Source organism: Electrona antarctica (genome assembly GCF_951216825.1).
Source record: "Electrona antarctica genome assembly, chromosome: 17".
Taxonomy (NCBI): Eukaryota; Metazoa; Chordata; class Actinopteri; order Myctophiformes; family Myctophidae; genus Electrona; species Electrona antarctica.
The window spans coordinates 20787412-20812262 of NC_136798.1; the positions used below are offsets into that span (position 1 = coordinate 20787412).

Genomic DNA, 24851 nt, shown 5'->3' on the forward strand with positions numbered 1-24851 from the left:
TACACTAAAACCAAAATATTTCAGACGTGCACGAAACCTGCTGCAGACTTTCCAGCACTTCGGATTTACGCCTCTCCACGACAACGGGAGTCACACGGGCACGTCAGAGTGGTCGAGAGACAGGGATTATTCCGGGATCTTTGGGATTACTGTACCGTACGGAGTTTGCGTCAGTGTGTAATGTGATGCAATTCGCCAAGAATTAAACCCGTTATCTCTTAGCTTCAAGACGGTCTCCGTGAGTATACAGTAAAATCCTCAGCGCTATAGCTGATCCCACTTGGATCTCTAAGAGTGTTCACAAAATGTAACCAAATGGACACTTACGGGTACGAGCCTGTGTACTCTTTGACATAAAGAGAGGAGAGGAACAGGACAAAATGACACAAAGACAGGAGAGGAACAGGACAAAATGAGGGAATTAAGAAAAACAGCAGGCACCTGTTACGAGAAGTGCAGCCCCTGCAGTCACGCCTGTCCACTTAGTGTTAATGTGAACACTGCACGGAAACAGTTTAAACCACTTCAAAACCTAGCATCCCTATTCTGGGACCGACACTCAGCGGAAATATACATTACAAGTTCACCAACATGTCGGGAATTTAAGTTACAATGGGTCTGATCAAATGAACATCAAATATCAAAATATAAAATATCAAGTAACTTAAAAAACTAGTCTGGGGTGTACATAATAGCCAGAGTAGAAGTGTTTTCAAGTGAAGTAACTAGTAAGTAGTGAGTAACTGTGGTTCTAAAGCCTGATTTAGGGGCCATGTCCACAGAAAGTAATATTTATTTTTAGTATTTTGCTTATTTGTTTACAGACAAGCTTTGGATATCGTCCCAAAACTGTTACTTTTCATGATTCAAATGCAAAAGAAGCAAAAGTAGCAGATGTCCAAACTCAAAACGTGTCGCTTCATGTCACGTTTGGAGCTTGTGGACAGTGTTGTTTTTAGCAGCAAATTTTGATTTTAGTTTTAGTCATAGTCTCTTCAATAGTTTTAATTTAGTTTCAGTCACATTTTATTCACCTGGAATGTTTTAGTGTTTAGTTTTAGGCGATTAAATAACATAAGATTTTAGTTGACTAAATCTACAGTTGATTTAGTCAACTAAAATGTATTTTGGCAGGCCTTGATGCCGTCGTAATGACTGATTTCACACTTGCTGAAAATAGCAGATCTACAAGCTCACAACGCATCGTGCTGCGACGGGTTGTGAGCTTGTATATCTGCTATGTTCAGCATGCAACCAAGTGTAAAATGACTTATACTGGATCTCTTGTCAACTAGTTCATTCATTTTAGTCCAGTTTTTATTTGTTGACGAAATTGTCAGTATATTTTATTTAGTCATAGTTTTAGTCATCATGGCTTAGTTTTTATGTAGTTTTTGTCGGTGAAAAAAGGTAGTCGACGAACATTTTTCGTCATAGTTTTAGTCGACGAAAACAACACTGCTTGTGGATCTGCTATTTGTTATGCTTTTGTGTGACGCTGTAGTGTGAAGCAGAAACACAAAAAGTTATAATATGGAGATTTCTGCCTGACAGCAGTGATGCATCATGTCCAGAGAGCTTGTTACAAAGCACGCAGAGCGTTTGACACCCACCAACGTATCACCAAAGTGACATTGATTAGCGGCGCTGCTCAACCAAAACATTAAGTATTTTATACATGAATCGCTTCGCCAAGAAAACTTGCTTTTGGCCAGCGCATACATTAAGCATCCGTCGGAACCTCCGTGTTTGCTGCAGTGCGAAATGATAGCTGACACATGAATTTTGAGGACAGTGTGTACGACAGTGATAACAGTTAGGTGTGTGTGTGTGTGTGTGTGTGTGTGTGTGTGTGTGTGTGTGTGTGTGTGTGTGTGTGTGTGTGTGTGTGTGTGTGTGTGTGTTCCGGTATGGATATTCTATACCAACTTGTGAATAGCTGTCATGGTACTGCTCCTGTATGATATATGACCGCATTTAAACTCACACACATGCATCACGCATAGATTTTCTGTACTTGATGTGTGTGTGTGTGTGTGTGTGTGTGTGTGTGTGTGTGTGTGTGTGTGTGTGTGTGTGTGTGTGTGTGTGTGTGTGTGTGTGTGTGTGTGTCAGGATCGGTCCACATGCATGGACAAAATGTGTGTGCCAATGCCTCAGCTGCAGTTAACTAAAGAGGGTGATCCATCAGACACATGTGGCTGCCCTGGGCAAGACGAGAGACCACTGGCTACTGGTATTTTGTATAAGCTGAGAAGAGGTAGAAGAGAGGAGAGGAGAGGAGAGGAGAGGAGAAGAGAAGAGAAGAGAAGAGAAGAGAAGAGAAGAGAAGAGAAGAGAAGAGAAGAGAAGAGAAGAGAAGAGAAGAGAAGAGAAGAGAAGAGAAGAGAAGAGAAGAGAAGAGAAGAGAAGAGACATTCGGAGGATTATTCATAATCAGCGAACCTTAAAGCCATTTGCAGAGATAGATTTACACTTCTCACAACAAAGTGCTAAAGGAGCGCAGTAAAATATTAGACCGTGCTTTGCCTTGATGTAAAATTACCAACGACAGCACAGCAGTGGCCTCGCCTCGTCTGAACCAATCGATTTCAGTCCATTTTCAATTGGAAGAACAAGCTGTGATCCAATGGATCGATATGTACCGTAGTTAGTATTTAGACACAAGCCTTTTGTTAACACTTTTCATTGGTTCTTTCATTTACAAAAAGAAAAAATAAGTATTTTTCTGTATTTCGGATTATGTATTTTCATATTAAAAGCCATTATTTTTATAACCAATTAAAATGGTGAGTTTGGTCAACTGTTGCGCCCACACAACCTACAGCAGTCTTCTTCACAGTCTTCTTCCTTCTTGTCCAAAATACAGTTACTTTTCTGCAAATTAAAAACAAAAAGAAAGAACCTGTGTTCCAATGGATCCAATGCAGGGGTTGACACTAAAGGACCCGTTGGGCAAGTACAGGTCACATACTCACGTTCTACTTGCCTACAGGTCTCGACTTGAAGATGGTCATCATGAACGGGACTCAGGCCAGAGCCACATATAGGCCAGAGCCTATATGTGGCATGCACCTGGACCGCTAGGCCAGCGAGCGCCCGAAATATCAAAAATATGAATTACCGTTCAATGTAATCATTATTTTTTACCTTCTACTTGTGAATTCTGGGGCTGCGCCATAAAAAATAGACAAGAAGACACTTACTTTCCCATAACTTGACAAGGCACTCTTATTTTAAAGTTAGTCTGACAAACGTAGTGACACATGCTAAGCTTTGACCGTTAAACAAACGTCAGTGGATTTGAGTCTGACATGAGGAAGGTTTTATAAGCTGCTTGCTGCATTCTTGTATTTCCACACGTCGGTCAGGGACTAGTCACTAAAGCAGAGAGAGAGAGAGAGAGAGAGAGTGAGGTAGGTTGGGGGGGGGGAGGGAGAGAGACACATATAATAAGAGAAGAACAGAGATAGAGTGATGGACAGAGAGAGAGAGCGCGAAAAAGAGAGAGACATATAATAAGAGAAAGAACAGAGAGAACTAGAAAAAGTGCCCTTCTGGGCACAGGTCTCCACCAGGAGGATAGGACTGTGAGATGTTTGGCAAAATGTTTAGGATTAATATAAACATGTTTTTAGGCATTTTGTTCCAAAAATGTGTTTTGCAAAAATCAACCTGTTGGTGGCGCTATAACAGGCCAATGTGAAAAGGGTGGGATATATTCCTCAGCCTAGTAAGAAAATGTGTGAAAGATTTCACGTAAATTGCATGCTGCGTTCATGATTTGAGGCTTTTGTTCAAAACGGGGCAATCTTGCAAACTGTGAAAGCCAATTATAGCCAATTAGGATGGAATATGAAATATCGGACAGATCCGACTTGAGCACATGACCATAGAGATACTGTGTAACGATTTGTGAGATTTTTGGACAGAATCTGGAGGAGTAATATCAAAAAATGTGTTTTACAAAAGTCGGCCTCCTGGTGGCGCTATAAAAGGCAGATGCGGAAAATGCAGTTCAACGGTTGGTCCTTGGCCTCTAGGGAGTGTGCATGCAACGTTTCACGCAGATCGGTGCAGTTTAGGTAAAAAATGTGAAAAGCTGCCTCATGGTGGCGCTATAACAGGCCGTTCTGGAAAATGTGGGGCAGAGGTTCATCGTTGGCATCCAGGGAGTGTGTGTGCAAAGTTTGGCATCGACCGGGTTAACGGTGCCGGAGATTAGCTGGTAACGGACGGACGGAAGGACGGACACACACACGGACGGACGGACACACACACGGACGGAGTGCAAAACATACTCTCTCCCCATGCCTTCGGCCTGGTGGAGACAATGATGGACAGAAAGAGAGAGAGAAGCCATAATGTGATGTGAGGGTAAATCCCCATCCGCACTGGTACAGCCTGTACACTGTGTTTGAGTGTGTGAGAGAGAGTGTGTGTGTGTGTGTGTGTGTGTGTGTGTGTGTGTGTGTGTGTGTGTGTGTGTGTGTGTGTGTGTGTGTGTGTGTGCGTGTGTCCTCCAGAGCAGCTCCCCATAATGACATGTCAGATAACAACAGAGCTAACAATACAGCTCATTACTGCTGCTGACCACGCACACACCACACCAGCCTCTCTTTCACACACACACACACACACACACACACACACACACACACACACACACACACACACACACACACACACACACACACACACACACACACACACACACACACACACACACACACACACACACACACACACACACACACACACACGTTCGTAAATTAAAATAAACAACCCACACCCACAAATACACGCACACAACGCACTCACACACACGCACGCACATGGACCAAACCAGAGTAAATGACTCTGTGACAGAAACCCTTTAGTGCCCCTGCTGTGTGTGAGTCCTGTGGGGAAACCCTGCACGTGGTGTGACGTCACGTGGGTTCACGTCCAGAGCTTACATCATGCAGTCACACAAACACACACGTCTCTCTGCTATTGGCTCTGTACTCAAAAAGAGCCAGAGAAACTTTCTTTTGAGTTTACACACACACACACACACACACACACACACACACACACACACACACACACACACACACACACACACACACACACACACACACACACACACACACACACACACACACACACACACACACACACACACACAGTGTCTCAGCAGGGAGTCTAGCCATCTATAGAGCAGTGGTTATCAAACTGACCCCACGTTTAGCACTGTCCTGACGACTGCTCGGTGCTAAATGAAATTCACAATGACAAATAAAGAATCTATCTATAACTCAGAGAGTGTACAAATGGAACCACTGGAGTTAATGCACCCATCTATGGGAAGAACCAAAATGCAACCAAATGGACCCATATGCGTCGACTTTGTTCCATTTTGGTTCCAATTGTTTCCCAATCAACAATTTAGCTGGGAACTCCCTCAAGGACCCCTGGGAGACCATGGACCCCACTTTGAGAACCACAGCTCTATAGTCTGTCTGTCTTTTTATGTATGTGATGTATGCCATGCTTTTTTGTTATTGCTTAATGTAAGTCGCTCTGGATTAAGAGCGTCTGCTAAATGCCTAAATTGTAAATTGTAAATTGTCTGTCTGTCTGTAACTTTTCTCTTAGAAGAATTGTGATTGTGATGAAACCTTGCACAGATTTGGAGTCATACGTCATAAAAACATGATAGACAACGGAGGTCATATTATGAACCGAAACACACATGCTTATAGGGTGAGAGAGTCATGCCTTTTCTATGTGTAATTTATGGATCACACGTAACCCCAGTGGAGAAAAGGAAATGGGGAAATGTACCAGCTATTACAGTTAGCAAAGCTATTACGGTTTCTAATCAATAAATCACCTTACAGTACAAGTACGGATTCAGCAATGTGTTTAGCCACCATGCGGAACGCGTATATATCGGCTTTCAAAAGGTCAAATCCAAGGACACACTTTAATTTTACAGCAGTTTGTTTCAGTCAAGTTTAAGCATATAGGAACGTATTGCAAGAGTAACTGAAGCTCTCCAACCTAGAAACTAAACAGCAGGGAAGAACCATGTAGGTAACAAGTCACATAAACATAAATACGAAGAAGAATGATAGAGAGCTGAGGACCGACCTCTACATCCACCCATTCCCACCCCCTCTGCAAATAAGTCCTTATAATCAATATAGGAATCAATCAGGGATCAATCCACTCCAAAACAACAATAAAAAAACTGTCAGAATATGGTTTCATTTGTTTCCCATCCAGGACAATTCTTTTAGTTTTTTGGCAGTTCTGGTCCTTTCTTGGTGGGGGTGGGGGGTTTATTTACAGTCCCTCCAGTGAAACCCTCAAGGGAAGAGAGAGAGAGGACGGCCATGAAAACACCTGGCGCTGAGACTTGCAGGACAGATGCCAAGAAAACAGGCCACACCTGAGGTTGGCTCAGGGCCCAGATGCTTGGTGACGGCCAAAGCCCCAGGAGGGGTAACAGGCGCTAAGTACTGTAAGAAAGTAAGTACACAAGTACGTACACTTTCATTAAAGTTCTATTTTCCTTCATTGCTGTACATCGGGTAGAGGTTTATCGTGTCATAATTGTAGGCGATTTCCTGTGGTACATTTGGTAGAAAAGAGATAGTGAACTATACCATGGGGACATTTTAAGAGCATATGGCACAGCCGTACACAAGCAGAGAGCTCCTAATGCGTTCAGCACCATTGAACAACAGACAGCGTCTTCAGCACCATGGACAGCAGCCACTACAACTCCCTGGACGTTCATCTGCCTGCTGCTTCTATGTCATGTATTTGTACTCGTTTCCCAAACCACTGGTTCTAAAAACCTTTTCATGTCAAGGAAATTAATATGTAATTTGACCCGCAGCTGAAAATAGTTTGTGCCAGCGACTGCCATACCTATATTTTCATTGCATCACAAAAAGATTCTTTATTTGTCATTGTGAATTTCATTTTGCACCGAGCAGTCGTCAGGACAGTGCTAAAACCGTTTGATAACCACTGCTCTATAGATTGCTAGACTCCCTGCAGAGACACTGTGTGTGTGTGTGTGTGTGTGTGTGTGTGTGTGTGTGTGTGTGTGTGTGTGTGTGTGTGTGTGTGTGTGTGTGTGTGTGTGTGTGTGTGTGTGTGTGTGTGTGTGTGTGTGTCCGGAACACCCTAAAGGTCCCTTGGGGTCCATTTGGTTGCCTTATTTGTACACTATGAAGAGTAAATCAGCCCTGGGGACATTACGGTGTGCCAGCTGGAACATGTGGTTCAGGAGATAAGCGGCCATGCAGTGGTGGAAAGTATCTACATTTAGTATGTAGTTACAGTAAGTACGATTCTGAGGTAGTTTCACTTCACTTTAGTATGTCTACATCTCAGAGGCAAATATTGCACTTCTTACCCCACTGCAATTATTTGACACTTCCTGTATAAAGAGTACTTGAGCGAGAGAAAGAGAGAGAGAGAGAGAGAGAGAGAGAGAGAGAGAGAGAGAGAGAGAGAGAGAGAGAGAGAGAGAAAGAGAGGCACAGGGAGAGAAGAGAGAATATATGAGAGAGAGAGAGAGAGAGAGAGAGAGAGAGAGAGAGAGAGATAGAGAACGAGAGAGAGAAGATAGAGAGGGGGTAAAAGAGAGAGAGAGAGAGAGCGTTACCTTGTTGGGTGTATGTAGACTGAAGTCTAATCCGCAGACAAATTCTGAGTGGTGTTCTACTGTGTCCAGTAGAGGCTGGCTCCTGCTGTAGTCCCAAAACCTATAGACACACGCACACACGCACGCACGCACGCACGCACGCACACACACACACACACACACACTCTTGCATTACTATACTTCTGAGGACAGGACATCAAGATTTTATGAACGCCATTGCGCTGTACATTATCACCATATCTTTTTAACGCTTATTAACGCTAATTAATAAAACTCGTCCAATGTCGTCCTTATCAGAAAATGAGTTAAGTTTAAGATTTTGTGTGTGTGTGTGTGTGTGTGTGTGTGTGTGTGTGTGTGTGTGTGTGTGTGTGTGTGTGTGTGTGTGTGTGTGCGTGTGTGCGTGTGTGTGTGTGTGTGTGAGCATTGTGCACATCCTGGGGTTGGTGACATCATGCAACATTACTTTATGATCTCATTAAGTGATATGAACTACTTTTAGTTTGCATTCGTTTCAGCGTTGTTGTTTTTTATTGTTTTATATTCTTTAGACGTCTGCCTGCATTCTGTCCTAATTGTTTTACATAAAGCGCACAAATTCTGCTCGACAAAATGGCCTACAGCGTTGACTGTAATCTATGAGTCATAATAATCTGCCAAATGGAGACGGATGCGCAATCTGCCTTTAAGCTCCTCGTCAGAAAAAGGACACTGCTTCTAAACGTCCGGCCCGGGGGACCACCAGGGGTCCAAATGTGACACTTACGGGTCGGTAACTCTCAGAGGGCACAAATGGAAACTATTTATGCCCTTGAATGCGGGCAGAATTTTTCAAAACACAAATGCAAAGCAAAAACAATGTCCAAAATGGCCACGAAATACTCAAACCATGACACAGGGGGACCAAGACCCCAGTGAGGCTCTCCAACGTTGACGCGCTCTGCCCTATTGGTCAGAGGTGGGACTGCAGGCGGACCAGTGGATTTATGATGAGGAAACCCTGTGCAGTTTAACATTGAGCGCCTGTTTGCACTGCGGCATTTTGGACACCAAATTTGGTATCCAAATCAAAAAAATGCGGAAGTAGAAGGTTCTCCCGGGTGCTTCAAAACGCCACTTAGCAACTTCCATCTAAATGAATAGCGGGCGGGCGGGGCCGTCGCTCCGGTTCGGCCTCTATCCTTTTATTAATCTATGGGGTGACAGAGTGCAAAACATACTTTCCCCAGGCCTTCGGCTGGTGGAGACAATCAAATCAACCACACTCTAATGCAGCCTGACAGCAAGTCGCAGGTTCGATTCCCAAAGCCCTACGGCCTACGGCCTTTGCTGTGTCACTCCCTGTCTCTCTGTGTCCTGTTTATCTCAACTGTGTACTAACCAAATAAAGGCAAAAAACATAATAATAAAAAACCTGAGGATTTTAAAGTGCAGATTGGGGGGTGTTCTATAAACAATGATTACAATTCCCATTAACTTGGCTGCCATGTGATGTAATCTTCCAGTGCCTCTCAAAAAACAGATTGCAACGGTAGGTCGCATTTACTATGAAAACCTGCATCTCCCGTCCGTCCGCCCGTTAGTTAGTCACCCCACGCATCCATATATGGTCACGCCTCCTGACATCACACCTACATATATGGTCACGCCTTGTGACATCACGCCACCATATATGGCCATCTCCATATAATGAAGATCATCACACTGACCTCATAACCCTGGATAACCCTGAATACATGGAGAAGACTGGATCATCACCTAGATCTGCACATACAAAACCCTTAGATCTCCATATATGGAGCTGACCTGTTCTGACATTCCATAATATGGAATGTCAGAAAAGGTCAACAAACATCCTTCCTGTTCTGACATTCCATATGTTGATCTGGCCTCATCAAACCCTGTACACTCAAGACACGCTCCATATATGGCCAGTACAGAATTCATTCCATATTGATCTGACCCCCCATGCCAAAGCGCCAGCGCTCGCCCAGCAGTCTGTCTGCCGTCTGCCGTCACCCAGGCGCATGCGTGCACGCGGGTTAGGCGTCTTACTGGTATAGAAAAGAAAAGAAAAGGATTGGATTTCTGAGGAAAAAGGACAGGAAGGAGGGAGAAAAAACGTGGAAGAAACAGTGACAAATGGAGAGAGAGAGAGAGAGAGAGAGAGAGAGAGAGAGAGACAGAGAGAGAGAGAGACAGAGACAGAGACAGAGAGAGAGTGAGAGTGAGATAGAGAGAGAGAGAGAGACAGAGAGAGAGAGAGAGAGAGAGAGAGAGAGAGAGAGAGAGAGAGAGAGAGAGAGAGAGAGAGAGATAGAGCCACAGAGCCACTTAACTTTGATGGACTTTACCACATATTAATAATGCGGGCCAGGGTAAACAAGACGATGCATAGCCTAATTACAAATAATCTGCGTTAATTAAAAGCCTGCTGTGATCAATGCACCACCTGCGATCAGTTAACTGGACCGCATGATTAGCCTACAGTCATTTTAACCCATTAAAACCTGAGACCAGATTCAACAAATCTCTTCTAAATCATGTTTTCTGAAAAACCTATATGTTTCTATGTCAGTGGGTCGCAAACTATTTCATGTCAAGGACACCCAAAATTATATGTAATTGGCTGCCGACCCCGATCTGAAAATATGTTGTTCCATGAGGGACCCCACAGAAGCAAAGATTTGAGTTTTGAATTAAAAACATTTACTGGGAAAGAATATATATTCAACACATTTGCACAATTTTTCAAAAATAGCAGATTTACAAGCTTGTAGATCTGCTATTTTTCAACAGCTAAAGTTTAAAATAATGGTTAAAGAAGCATTCAGTGATTTGGGTTATTTGGAAAAAACCCTGGTCCGCCCCGGTAACAAGATGGGCACATGCACGCACTACAGTGGGGGGGGGGGGGGGGGGGGGGGAGGGACACAGCAGGCACACCATGGCCCGCCCCCCATGGATCATGATTGGCGGAAGGCCCCTCTCTATCCTGATTGGATGACGGCTGGGCCACCTAGCCAAAAACGAAACCTACGTTTTTTTTTACCCCAGGGGTTAACTGGGGACAGGGAGGAACTCTTTATATGGTCAGCACACTCTATAGAAAACTGTAAAAACTATAAAAAACTGAATATACCTTTAGTGCTTGAAAGCTACTGTATAAGGTGACACGGATGCGTCCTCAGGTCTAAATGGTTTAAAGTTTTACTATTATTTATTACACTTCCTGTTTGCCCAACAAGGGAACGGGCAGACCGTTTAGTGTGGTATTATTAACCACATGAGGGAGAACATGCTCGTCAAGAAGCTCACAATGCGTTAGAAAATAACACAATTGAGCTTGTAGATCGGCAGTTTTTGGTGAAGAGGTAACATAGGTCTAGTACAGTGATTAAACATCTGTGCCGCTTTATCAATGGACTAGTATGGTCTTCCATGCACACAAAAATGCATTCGCGCACACACGCACAGTCGCACACACACTCTCACTCACAGACACACACACTCTCACTCACAGACACACTCTCACGTCCACAAAACTGGAAAAAATACAAAAATCACAGCACTCCATCTTTAAGGACTTAAACATGGACGGAACTCTGTATAGACAAGAGAGATAGCAGGGAGGGATAGAAAGAAACTGTAGAAAGAGCCACATTAAGAAAAAGAGTGATGAGGAGAGAGAGAGAGAACAAGCCAATAAAATGCAATTCCCAGGCCTCAGACAGGATCAACCAATCAGGCTAATTGAAAGACTGTCTCTTCCTGGTTGCGAGTCGTGACTGAGGGTTTTCTGACCGCGGTTCTGCGTGCGTGCGTGCGCGCGCGTGAGTGTGCGTGAGTGTGCGTGAGTGTGCGTGCACCAAAGGCCTGACGCAGCAATCTCTCTCTCTCCCTTCTCATCCACTTTGTAAATGTAATTAAATCATTCTCAGCGAGAACATTGCCAGGCCATTGGACTGCATTAGGGCCATATTAATACTGGGCCTGACACACACACACACACACACACACACACACACACACACACACACACACACACACACACCGACAGGCAGATCTACTCTGTGCACTCACCGACACGTGCATATAAACACACACAAACACAAACCTAGGCATACACATACACTTCCGTATATCGCGCACATGCGCACGCACGCACGCACGCACGCACGCACGCACGCACGCACGTATATGATCTATGGGTCTCTGGGGAGAGGCAACCATTGAGTAGGATATTAAATAGAGCGGGAGAGCCGTTAGTATAAATCACTGCTCCGCTCTGTGTATGTGTGTGTGTGGTGTGTGTGTGTGTGTGTGTGTGTGTGTGTGCATGTGTGTGTGTGTGTGTGTGTGTGTGTGTGTGTGTGTGCTTTATACAGCAGTATGTAGTTTACGTTCTTGCTAATGACTCTGGCCGGTGCAGAGACTGCGGACTCACTCTTTTCCAGACGTTTCGCCCAAGTGGACGTGGTTTTGATGTTTGGGTTTATAGACATAGTTTCTGTGAGGTTATAGTGTTAAGGTTAGGTTTATCTTGCACCACCCGTTACCCCGTATCACTACATTTATTGTCTCCACCAGGCCGAAGGCTTGGGGAGAGAGTATGTATTGCACTCCGTCCGTCCGTCCGTCCGTCCGTCCGTCCGTCCGTGTGTGTGTGTCCGTCCGTCCGTCCTTCCGTCTGTGAACAGCTAATCTCCGGGACCATTAACCTGGTCGATGCCAAATTTTGCACACACACTCCCTGGATGCCAACGATGAACCTCTGCCCCAAAATTTCCAGAACGGCCTGTTATAGCGCCACCAGAAGGCGGCTTTGTGCAAAACAAGTTTTTGGACAGTACACCTACAGAGTTTGTCCAAACATCACGCAAATTGGTACACAGTCTCTCTAGAGCCATTCAACGAAACGGGTCTTTCAGATTTCTCAGACTCCATCCTGATTGGCTAAGATTGGCTTCCAAAGTTCGCAGGAGTGCTCAGTTTCAAACAAAATGCTGCAAATCATGAACACATCGTGTGATTTCCGTGAAATTGTGCACGCACATTCCCACTAGGCCGAGGAAGAAATGCCACATGAACATTTTCAACTCAGCCTCATGGTGGCGCTATAACTGGCCGGAAAGTGTTTTTACCTCTAACTGCACGGATCTGTGGATAACTTTGTATGCCAACTCCCTAGAGGCCAAGGAAAAACCTTTGCCTGGAATTTTTCACATCTGCTCTTTATAGCGCCACCAGGAGGCCAACATATGTAAAACACATTTTCTAATATTACTCCTTCAGATTTTATCCAAATTTCACGCAAATCGGTACACATGCTCTTCATAGTCATGTGATCAAGACGGGTTTGTTTGATTTATCATAATCCACCCTCATTGGCTACGATTGGCTTCTATACTTTTCAGGAGTAGCCCGCTTTGTACAAATCGCCACAACTACTCAACGCCGCGTCCAATTGTAGTGAAACTGTGCATGCATATTCCCACTAGGCTTTGGAAGAAATGCCACTTGACAGTTTTCAAATCAGCCTCATGGTGGCGCTACAACAGGCCAAGCCGCGTCACACACACACACACGTTTATATTGCTCCTAAACATTTTGCCAAACATCACACACACACTCCTATCCTCCTGGTGGAGACCTGTGCCCAGAAGGGCACTTTTTCTAGTTTGCCATCTTTTTACTATTTTTAAAAACATTTTAAAATAGTTCAAATAGCCAATCTACAAGTTCACAACGTGTCGATGTAGATCGGCTAGTTGAACTATTTTAAAATGTTTTTCAAAATAGTAAATAGCATGGACGAAAATAGAGCCGATAGTTTCTGTGAGGTTGGGTTAAGGTTAGGTTTATAGTCTAGACATAGTTTATGTGAGGTTGGGTTAGCCATAGTTTTTGGTAAGTTAAAGGTTAGGGTTTAGGCGTCACTATGACTATTTCTATGACACATCAAAGAAAGAGGCAGTCCCATGGCAGGCGAGCCTGTTAGCAGCACAACTTTGTCACTTACTGTAGAACATTGGTTCTCAAGGACCCCTAAATGAATATGCCCTATGAAAATAGTTTGTGCCAGGGACATAGTTTTATCCTGAAATCCTACACAATTTCAAAGATTTAACTCTGCTTAACTCTTCTGGTGTCCCTGTTCAGCATAAAAAGTCAGTCTTTAAAGGCAAACAGACAGACAGACAGACAGATACAGAGATATGTGGATCTATTCAGGTTCGGGGGTGGACTGAACTCCCAGTGTCAGGGCGGACACTCTAACCATGTGGCCACCATGTAGCTGGGTATAGACTTTTGCAGAATTTGAGGGCCTACAAAAGGCAGGACATTCGGGACAGGGGCGGAGTCAGTCATGTGGCACTGGTGGGTGTGACCTGCAGCAGATTACATTCCAGTGTCAATTAAAGTCAAAACTCAACTCAATTCATATTCATTAAAGGGGAATACCACTCATTTTCAACATTTTACTATGTCATAAATATACCTTAGAGTTGTGTGTTAATAATAAAAAGTCCCCCCCTTCTGTGTTGCCTAGAACGAGATCAGTAACATACATCTCAGTGACATCACAAAGATGACCAACTGAGCCATCAGGCGCGCACACGCGCACACGCACACACACACACACACACACACACACACACACACACACACACACACACACACACACACACACACACACGCACGCTATAAACAGGTTTTGTAAGCAAAAAAAGCTGCACGGCCCCCACCCCATCACACTCCACTAAACTAAAGCCAATCTGTATGTTTACCTTCACTGACTGGCAGTACTGCTCTTAGCAGTGGTGGAAAGTAACTAAGTATATGTACCCAAGTATTGTATTTGAGTAACATTTTGACATATTTGTAATTTATACTTGAGTATTTACAATTTACAATACTTTTACTTCTACTCCACTACTCCCCATATATGGTGCCCAGGTCATTGTGACATCACGTGACATCATCAGGGATGGATATATATGCGACCTGCTGTCACAGTTAAGCCGAGAACTAGAGTTCTCAACATGCCCGAAAATTAAGGCCCGGCCCTACCTGGGCCCTCATCAAACCCTGTACACTCAAGAGAATGTCCCCGCTACCACCCTTAGATTTCCAAATACTGTATGGAGCTGACCTGTTCTGACATTCCATATAAGACATGCTCCTTATATGGGAAGTACAGAATGTTGATCTGACCCCCCATGCCAAAGCGCCAGCGCTCGCCCAGCAGTCTGTTGTAAACGGATGGCGGATGTGTGCACGCGACCTCAGCCTCAGGCATCTTACTGGTTTATAAAAGCTGTGTGGTTGTGGGTGTGTGTGCGTGTGTGTGTGTGTTTGCGGGGGGGGGGTTCGCGCGGGGGTGTGTGTGTGTGCGCACGCACATGTGTGCATGCATGCAGAGAGCAGATGACTGCTGTACAGTTGGACAAATAACTGCACGCATGTTTGTACAAATGAAGGAAGCAGCCGTTGTCTTTTGTCTGCTATTTCAATGATAGCTTATTGCTCTATTGTTTGTCATTTCATTCACTGGAGATGCCCAATCACCTCAGTGTGCACGAGTGTGTGTGTGTGTGTGTGTGTGTGTGTGTGTGTGTGTGTGTGTGTGTGTGTGCGCATGTCTGTGTGCTTGTATGGGTGTGCCTCAGTAATATCCTGTTTCTAATTAAGACGTTGGTGACATCATCAAGGACCAGGTCATCGTTTCCGTCGGATGGAAACCTTGTATGTCCAAAACCATTCCTTATTATCGTTTTAAAACTATTTAAAATAGTGAACATAGACGCTCTATCTCAGTCACTCCCTGTGGTCTCTTTTCGTCTCTTAATATTTTTCATTCTCTCTCTCTTCGTCTCTCCCCCATGTTTCACACGCCATCCCTTTCCTTTCCTCTCCATCCGTTTCTCTGTCAGTTAGTCTGAGCATGGCTACCTGTTCCCACTGTGACGTTTAATTATTACTTCAGGCCACGGCTGTGTGACGAAGCTAATGTGTAGAGAGAGAGAACACTGTTATCTATAGCAAACATCAGATCACTATGTCACAATAACAGACAGGCAATCACGAAGCATGCGGAATCGGGTATCGGAAAGGGGGCGGGGGGGTATATTACCACACGAACGATGGCTTATGTCTGCTATGCAGGCAAACAACTACGTACGTGCTAGTAAGAGATTGTAATGAGCAAAATGTCATTGTCAACATGGCAATAATTCACACAGAGAATGATTTGCTCAAGTTTCACAAAGGATTTAACCCTGTGCCATACATTGATGGCAACGATCATCTATCAATCTATGGTATCAGGTTTTGTTTAACGCATTGGTATCGGCCGGGTCAGTACAAGTTCAGGTATCGGAAGTAAAAACTAAAATGGAACCGGAACATCTGTTACCACCAAGAACTGAGACAATTTATTACAGTATGTGAACACAGCATGGACGCTTATGGGCCTATAACTCTGAGCGTGTGCAAATAGAACCCACATGGGTCAATTTGGTTTCATTTGTACATTCTCAGAGTTATAGGGGTCCTTGAATAGTTATAGTTTTGGATACAAGCAATACGTGGAGTGAGATAATCAATATCGTGTTCAAATGTCAGACCTTTAGTAACTAGTTCAGTGGTTACCTTGTCGTGCGTGCGTGTGTGTGTGCACGCATGTGCGTGTGTATAATGTGTGTGTGTGTCCGAGTGTGTGATACAACATATGCCTGCATGTGTTCCATGCGCAGTTCAAACACAGGTGAACCTACAGTATCCTCAGGTCAGGTGTGTGTGAATAGCTTTGGGTTACATAGCTTTCACTCTATTGTCACAACAGGTACCTGTGTGGACATTTAGGGAAAGATAATAATAATAAAAAAATAAAAAAAACAATTCAGATGATAGAAACATAAATAAGGCTTATGGCGCACTTCTCCAGGTGTTCTCAGGTGATCAGGAAAGGCTACAAAATTATCTGAGATTGTACCCTGTTACGGGTCCATTTGGTTACAGTTGTGCAATCACAGAGTTAAATTAACCCAGAGGACAGTGTACTGTAGATGGAGTCCAAGAGATATTACAAAACGAGAGACAGAGGGTAAGTTTTGCCATGTTATACCCCTTGTCCCCAAACTTCTTTGCCTTTTTTTTTTTACCATTTTGAAAATATTTTAAATTTGTTCAACGTTACTAGCTGATCTACATCGACGCATTGTGAGCTCGTAGATTTGAACTATTCAAAAATGATTTTCAAAATAGTAAAAAAGGCAAAGAAGTTTAGGGATAAGGGATATACTGTAGCACTGGCGGAAATAGGGCCCCTAATGGATACATGGGCAACTGGCGGCCCAGGGGCCCCCACCTTCACTTAATGTGGCCCGCAGCTTAATATCCCAATACTGATATATTATTTATTTCAGTTGTTACACTTCCAAACATTGACCCGCTTTAATTACTTCAGTCTATTATTAGTAGCTGAATGACCAGTATTAGAATTGTATTGTCTTTTTACCAGCTGCTGTGTAAGCACAGCTGGTCTATGTTCTCTCTGCTTGGCTTTCATGCCCACTCAACCTATCTTTCTCATTGGCTGTATTATTTATTAGGATGCAGAGTAAAACCTAGGTTTTACTCTGCATCCTAATAAATAATCGGCTCTTTGGCTATCAGTGTGTGCAGCCACTCTTTTTGTCTTTTTAAGACTTAAACTCTTTAGATGTTTCTGCCGTGAGCTGGCACCACTACTAAGACTGGTGTGCGTTTAGCATCCTCCTGCACAGTAGAAAACTGTCGTTCCCAACAAAATAGAAAATAGAAGATACAAGTACAAGCTCAAAATGTGTCGCAGTGCGATGCATTTTGAGCTTTTATATCTGCTATTTTTGATACAACAGTATATGCAATGTGGCCCTCTGGAGTGAGTGTGGAACTACCTAATGCATATGAATACTGGGGATCCTTGAAATGAAAAAGGTTGAGAAACTCTGCACTACAGCTAGCTGAGGACATCATCGTCCACAGCTGGAGAATGAGATAAGAGGAGATGATTGTGCATGGCCAGCCAGTTAGCCAATTAGCCGTGGTGACAGACAGTGGACTGTCTGTCGGCATCTCAGATGCTTTGTCTATATTGACTTCCTGATTAACAGCAGACCGTTGACACCATTGATCAGATTAGCATCTGTGTACAGGATATCGACAGGACTAATGCGTACTGCACTGCGATGGTTGTCAAATGATCGCACACAGTACAGACCACGCTTTGCACCGATAAGACACAAAACAGCCCTTTGACTTAAAAGTCAACTTTATTTTAGTTTCTCAATCAAGTTTCATGTTTTAGGTTGTTATTAGAGAAAGTAAAAAGAATAGTGTTACATTCTTTTCATTTGCTGCTTTCTTTTATTTTTTTGATTTTAGCTATTTTTGACAGGGGGGCGGGGGCATTTGAGCAAGTGGCTAAATATGTATTATTTTTTTTACCAAATTTGATATTTTTCCCGTAATTCCCTGGAGTCGAGTATGACTAATGTTCAAATCAGCCTCATGGTGGCGCCAATTCATGTATTTACCTATACTGTATAACTGTACTCCGAACATTGCTGACCCACAATAACCTATACCTGACCTGGCGGAGACCTGTGCTCCGAAGTGCACTTTTTCTACTTCTTAGTTCAAGTAATTTCCATATCATTATTTTCAAAAAGCACACTGTTGTCTAGATAATATGGCGTAGTATGCAAATGTCTGCAGTTGGTCCTTATCTGTATTGCCCTACCTTTGAACCTCCAGCATCAAACAACATCAACAAACTATTCACGTACGTACTGTACTGTAACTGCGTGGGCGCCTGCGATAGAAGAGGTTGTACACAGTTGTATCCTCTGTGTTTAACACATTCGGACCTGAGACCAGATTCTACAAAATGCCTTGTAAATCCTAACAGTTTTCTGAAAAACGTAACGGTGGTTCTCAAACCTTTTCATGTCAAGGACCTCCAGAATGATATGTTTTTGGCAGCAGACCCCCATCTGAAAATATTTTTCAGAAGCAAATATTTGAGTTAAAAAATATATATATATTCAAAGATTTGCACCACATTTTCACGAGTTTTCCAAAAAAAATAGAAGATCTCTAGACCTACAAGCTTGTAGCATGGCACAAAGTGACACGCTACAAGCTTGAAGATCTGCTATTTTTGAAAAGCCAACCTATGTGCTACAGCTAAAATCTAAGATGACACGGATGCTTTTCCCATTTGAATGGGATAAAATAACAGTACTCTACAATAGATTGGTTAAAGTCATGTTTTATTCATTAAAATAAATCCCAGATTGTGTCTTTAAAAGAAGGCAGCTTGAAGCAGGAAAGTAGTGGCTGTGCGTGTGTGTGTGTGTGTGTGTGTGTGTGTGTGTGTGTGTGTGTGTGTGTGTGTGTGTGTTTAGATCAGACTAATGACAGGGTCGGTAAAGGACAAGCCAGGATCTTAATGATGTAAGGAGAGGGTTGTTCTCTTAATGAGGTGATTAGAGCCAATCACACATGGGAATTACTCGGGTGTGTGTGTGTGTGTGTGTGTGTGTGTGTGTGTGTGTGTGTGTGTGTGTGTGTGTGTGTGTGTGTGTGTGTGTGTGTGTGTTGGATTTAAATATTCACACATCTGCTGGGACTGACCTTATGCTCCCTTCAATACATGAGCGTCCAAGCCGCTACTTTTCATCCTCAGTTTACTATGTGAACACACACTGCAGTTGTGCATGCACATGCGTGTGCACGCATACAGCACGCTAATAAGGCATGTACACACTTACTAGGGAACTCATGCAACGCACACATGCACCGTAACTCGTGCACTGCACACTCAGATAGCAGATTGAAACTGTAGAGATCATTACCTTCAATCATTCCCCCAAAACACACATACAGTACTGCGTGCACGAACGCGCGCGCGCACACACACACACACACACACACACACACACACACCAAGCTTACTGTACATGCTACTGCTACACGTATTACTGCTGTACACAGTAAAAATGCTGAGAAATGACAGATTACACATTTAACAAAATGGACTCATAAATGATCATTTAGTTACATATGCACACTCTCACAGTTTTAATGGATACATTTAAACTGAGGATTAGACATGATGGGCTCTATTTTCGTCCATGCTAAACCCCTTATCCCAAAACCACTTTGCCTTTTTTGAGCGGTGCCTCCGCTCCATTACGGAGCTATGTGTCCCTATGTATGTGTACAGGTCCCCGCACGCGTCCCCGCACACGTCCCAGCACGGAAAGCTGCAACACGATAACTCTGTCATTTCTCGACTGTTTTGGACACGGGAAGACTCGCCGGAACCGGGCCGCCCCCCTGGGCGCGTTCCTGGGGGTCTGCATGTTACGGGGACCCCCCGGGGACCCCCACACGGTAACTGTCATTTCTCGACCGTTTCGGACGCGGAGTGGCTCGCCGGAACAGGGCCGGCCCCCTGGGCACGTTCCTGGGGGTCTGGATGTTGTACCGCTCACCGCTCACTTCACACAGGTGTAATTTTACAATTTTGAAAAACATTTTTGAATAGTTAAAATAGCCAATCTACATCGACACAGTGTGAGCTTGTAGAGCTATTTTAACTATTCAAAAATGTTTTTCAAAATAGTAAAAAAAAAAGGATAAGTAGTTTAGGGATAAGGGGTTTAGCATGGACGAAAACAGAGCTCGATGTGTACAACCTCATTGTTCTACCGCTATGGATAAGTGAACACAATGAATTACGTTACTACACCGTTTCAAGCCATCTCCTACGGAAGAAGATTGTGAAGATTAATAATCTTCAGTCATTTTTGCTTCATGAGATATGATGTGCAGCAGTGTAAAAGGAAATGTAGCAGAAAGATTAGCGCGAGATAGAGAGAGAGATAGAGACACTGCAGGTTGTCGCGTGCGTAACAAAGGCTGTGAGTAGATTCAATTACAATGGCTTTAACGGTACATTAAGGTGCCGCGCAAACAAATAAAACGCGATAATAATCAATCATTAGGCATTACATATTCTACGTTAACAATGAAGACAATGAGACTAGCATTATACCGGCATTATGATAAAAAGAAAAAATACATAAAATAAGACGACACAAAGTGGGTTTAAAAACAGTTTGTTCGTTGCTGATGGTGTTTTGGTGATGCAGTTTCTTCCATTTGACAACTGTAGTGTGGAGTTACTCCTTGTTTTACTCAGTAACTGCCTGAATTTCCCCTGCGGTATCAATACAGGTCTGCTTATCTATGGTGTGACCAGCACTGACCAGTAAACACTCTGAACACCAGTGCTGGAAAGTAACTAAGTACATTTACTTAAGTACTGTACTACAAGCTCACAATGTGTCGCGAATCGCGATGTGACGCATTGCGACCTTGTAGATCGGCTATTTTCAAATGATTTTTATGCATTTGAAAACTTGAAATGATACATTCTGCATAATGGGTTATAAGCACTGTGCTTGATGTTTTGAGGAGGGCATAGGAAGCTATTTTCGAACGCCGCGGGCCACGGTCTGGCTGATGGACTCGTTCACTCCATTTCAGCGGCGAAAATTAATATTTGGAAGGAACTCCCGGTACGTGGCTCCCCGTCCAAACCGTCTGGTATAGAGTAGATACCCTGGCTTTCACAGCGGAAAATGTACCAGTCAAAAAGGTACCAGAAGTGGGTAAGTGCTGTTGCTGGTGGTGTTAAAGGACCACTTCACCACTTTTCAACCTATCTTCATATAATAGGTCCTCACTAATAAAAATGAAAAAATGGCGCAATGTTTTTCTACTCGGTCTGTGTCTCATAGGAGGGCTGTGGGAAGTTCAGAAACAGTCTTCCAGTGACATCATCGATGGGGAATACAAGCTAATAAAAACTGCAGGCTTTCTAGTCCTGAAAGGTTGCAATGCGAAAATGGAAGCCATCGTTCTCACGATAATGAAAATCTTGTTTAAAAAATAATCTGCCTAATGATGATGTCACTGGAAGACGGTTTCTAAACTGCCCACAGCCCTCCTATGAGACACAGACTGAGTAGAAAAAAATCTTGTCATTTTATCATGATTATTAGTGAGGACCTATTATATGAAGATATGTTGAAAAGTGGTGAAGTGGTCCTTTAACATACTGTAAACATTCCGCACTGTTTTGTCTGTGTGTTTGTGTACGTGCGTGCACAACTGCACACACAGCAGTGGTTCTCAAACTTTTTCAAGTCAAGGACCCACAAAATGATACTCATTAGCCTGCGGACCCCCCATTTGAAAATATATGGCAAGGAACCCCATAAGAGAAGATGTTTTACGGCTCTAGCAGTGATTTTCAACCATTTTCATTTCAAGGGTACCCAGTTTGACCTGAATTAGGCTACGGTCCCCCATTTAATAGCATTTCTATCTCTGGGACCCCAATGTATTGTAAAAGTTCATTTAACTCTGAGAGTGTATAAAAGGAACCAAATGGACCCGTTGGGGTCCATTTGGTTCCATTTGTACAATCTCTGAGTTACAGACCCATAAGGGGTTCCATTTGGTTCCTAACTATAGCTGGGGACCCCCTGGAACTCCATCAAGGACCCCTAGGGATCCCCAGACACCACTTTGGGAACCATTGATATATAGTACATGATGTGTGTGTGTGTGTGTGTGTGTGTTTCTTAAAGGGGCAGAGTGACAACAGAAAGCGTCACTCATCAAGCAGAACATAATTTCCCTAGTCTCTCTGCCACCCCCCCCCCTCTCTCTGTCTCTGTCTCTCGCTCTCTCTCTCTCTCCCTTCTCCTACATTAGTTTAATTTAATAGCACAATGTAGATACAAATAAACATAATTATTAAAACGAAACCGCTTTTCTTTTTTTATATTTTTTATCCCACGATTTTGTAACCCATTTTTTCACCCAGTGCCAATTATCTAATGTAATCCTGGGCTCTACACTCCCTCCGCCAACCTGGGGAGAGCAACGGACTGACCTTATGCTCCCTTCAATACATGAGTGTCCAAGCCGCTACTTTTCACCTGACAGGGGGGAGTTTCCCCGGTTGGACGTAGTGCGTGGAAGGAACGCGTTATTCCAAGATTTCCAACCAGCTGCAAATAACAGCAGTATACTATAAAGAAGTAAAAAGACAAAACCTGCACAGAAAAAGCAACGGCAGTATGAAATATGATGCGTAAGAATTAAATGTCAGTCCTTAAACATACAGTATAGATGAGAGATAAAGATATATTTTAAATTGTTTCCTGAAGTTTGGCAAGGAAGGCGATGACTTAAGTGATTTTATCTAGACAGTTGTACAACCGAGGGCCTCTATATTTGATGATGAAAATGACAGCTCTGTCAGCTCTGTTTGAGTGGTGCTAGCCCCTCCTATGCCCAGCTTTGTCTGTCTGTGTGTGTACCCCATAGTGATGATTTCGATTGGCTGAGCAAAGTACATATTGAGGATAAAAAGTGAGGACAGAAAAGTGAGGATGCAAATTGTGATTGACCAGAATGAGATGATGTACTGTATGATAAGAGCGCCCCTCACTTCACACGGGTGTGATTTTTATTCATTGTTTTCACATTTCTTGAAAACCAAAGTATTTGGACATACAAGGTTTCCACCTGACAGTGACGATTATGTTTCCTGATTAGTCCCTTCTTACTGCAGCTCTGTCTGTCTGTCTGTCTGTCTGTCTGTCTGTCTGTCTGTCTGTCTGTCTGTCTGTCTGTCTGTCTGTCTGTCTGTCTGTCTGTCTCTGTTAAGAGCTAATAGTCACCGCTCCCTCCCTGCAGCTCTCTCTCTCTCTCTCTCTCTCTCTCTCTCTCTCTCTCTCTCTCTCTCTCCGTTAAAAGCTAATAGTCACCGCTCCCTCCCTGCAGCATGTCACCCTTCTGTCTTTGATCTGTGCCCTATACGCTCTGAAATCCTCACAGTCCATTTAACTCTGAGAGTCTGCCAAATGGAACCAAATGAACCCGCAATAAGGGTCCATTTGTGTGTGACTCCCAGAGTCACGGTGGATACATAAACAGGACAAGCAGATGGACAGATACCCATTAGAATCCAGGGTGTTCATTTAACTCTGTACGCATGTTTGTAAAGTTAAGATGTGCTGCGTATAATCAGACAGATACAGATAACTCAACTATCGATTCCATCTGTTGAGTGATGAGTGACCTAACATCATCACACACACACACACACACACACACACACACACACACACACACACACACACACACACACACACACACACACACACACACACACACACACACGTGTGCGGCGCCACACGCTGGGTGTATAGAAGTACATTAGAATTCCAGAGAGAGACAGAGAGAGACAGAGGGAGAGAGAGCACATTATCCTAAGATAAAACTGACGCAGTCTTGCCTGAAATTACAGAGTTGAATAATGCCAGCCGTCACAAGATGATGAAAGATCCAATGCTTTTACATGTATCACCTCTCTGCTACATGTCTCTACCTCTTTTCTTCTCAGACACACACGCACGCACGGCACGCACGCACGGCACGCACGCACGCACGCACGCACGCACGCACGCACGCACGCACGCACACACACAGTCTTAATATAATCATCACACTGTTGTAGTTACATTAATCGTGATCAAGACGACAACATACATACAGTATAATGTCATTCAGTAATTGCTTGTATAATGATTAGGGATGCACTGATATGGAAATTCTTGGCTGATACCGAAGTTTAAAATAACAATTTAGCCGATACTGATACAGATATATGTTTATTTACATTTTGTTGTTTTTATTTCTCCATTTTGTGCCAGAGAAACAAATACACAAAATAAATGTTCAGAATCTGTACAGCTTGGTAGGTTGCAAATAACCAACACACCAACATAGCCAACGCAAAATGTATGCTTATCAACAACAGATAAATATCGGACTACTGCCCATCGCTTAATGTCAGTTTGATTTGACAATACAGATATTGACCGATGACGGCAAATCGCCCTATGCCGATGTGTGGCCAATACATCGGTGCATCTCAAATAATAATGATGATGTCTTACCTGACAGTGAAGTCATATGAACAGGATGCCAGCACCGTCTGACTGAACGGAGAAAACTGGAACACACACACGCGCGCGCACACACA

General features: G+C 43.5%; 1 protein-coding gene across 3 annotated transcripts in view; it reads right to left on the reverse strand.

Annotated features, from left to right (window-relative positions):
- The window catches only part of pex7 (peroxisomal biogenesis factor 7), a 103718-nt gene that overhangs the window by 11016 nt on the left and 67851 nt on the right, over positions 1-24851 (reverse strand). For all 3 annotated transcript variants that reach the window (XR_013792016.1, XM_079525490.1, XM_079525489.1), the window contains exons 9-10: positions 24766-24821; positions 7670-7769 (exon numbers count right to left, since the gene is read on the reverse strand). Coding sequence is in view for 2 of the 3 variants with exons in the window: in XM_079525490.1 (XP_079381616.1) it covers positions 7670-7769; positions 24766-24821 (156 nt within the window). In the remaining variant the exon portion in view is untranslated. The remainder of the gene's footprint in view (positions 1-7669; positions 7770-24765; positions 24822-24851) is intronic.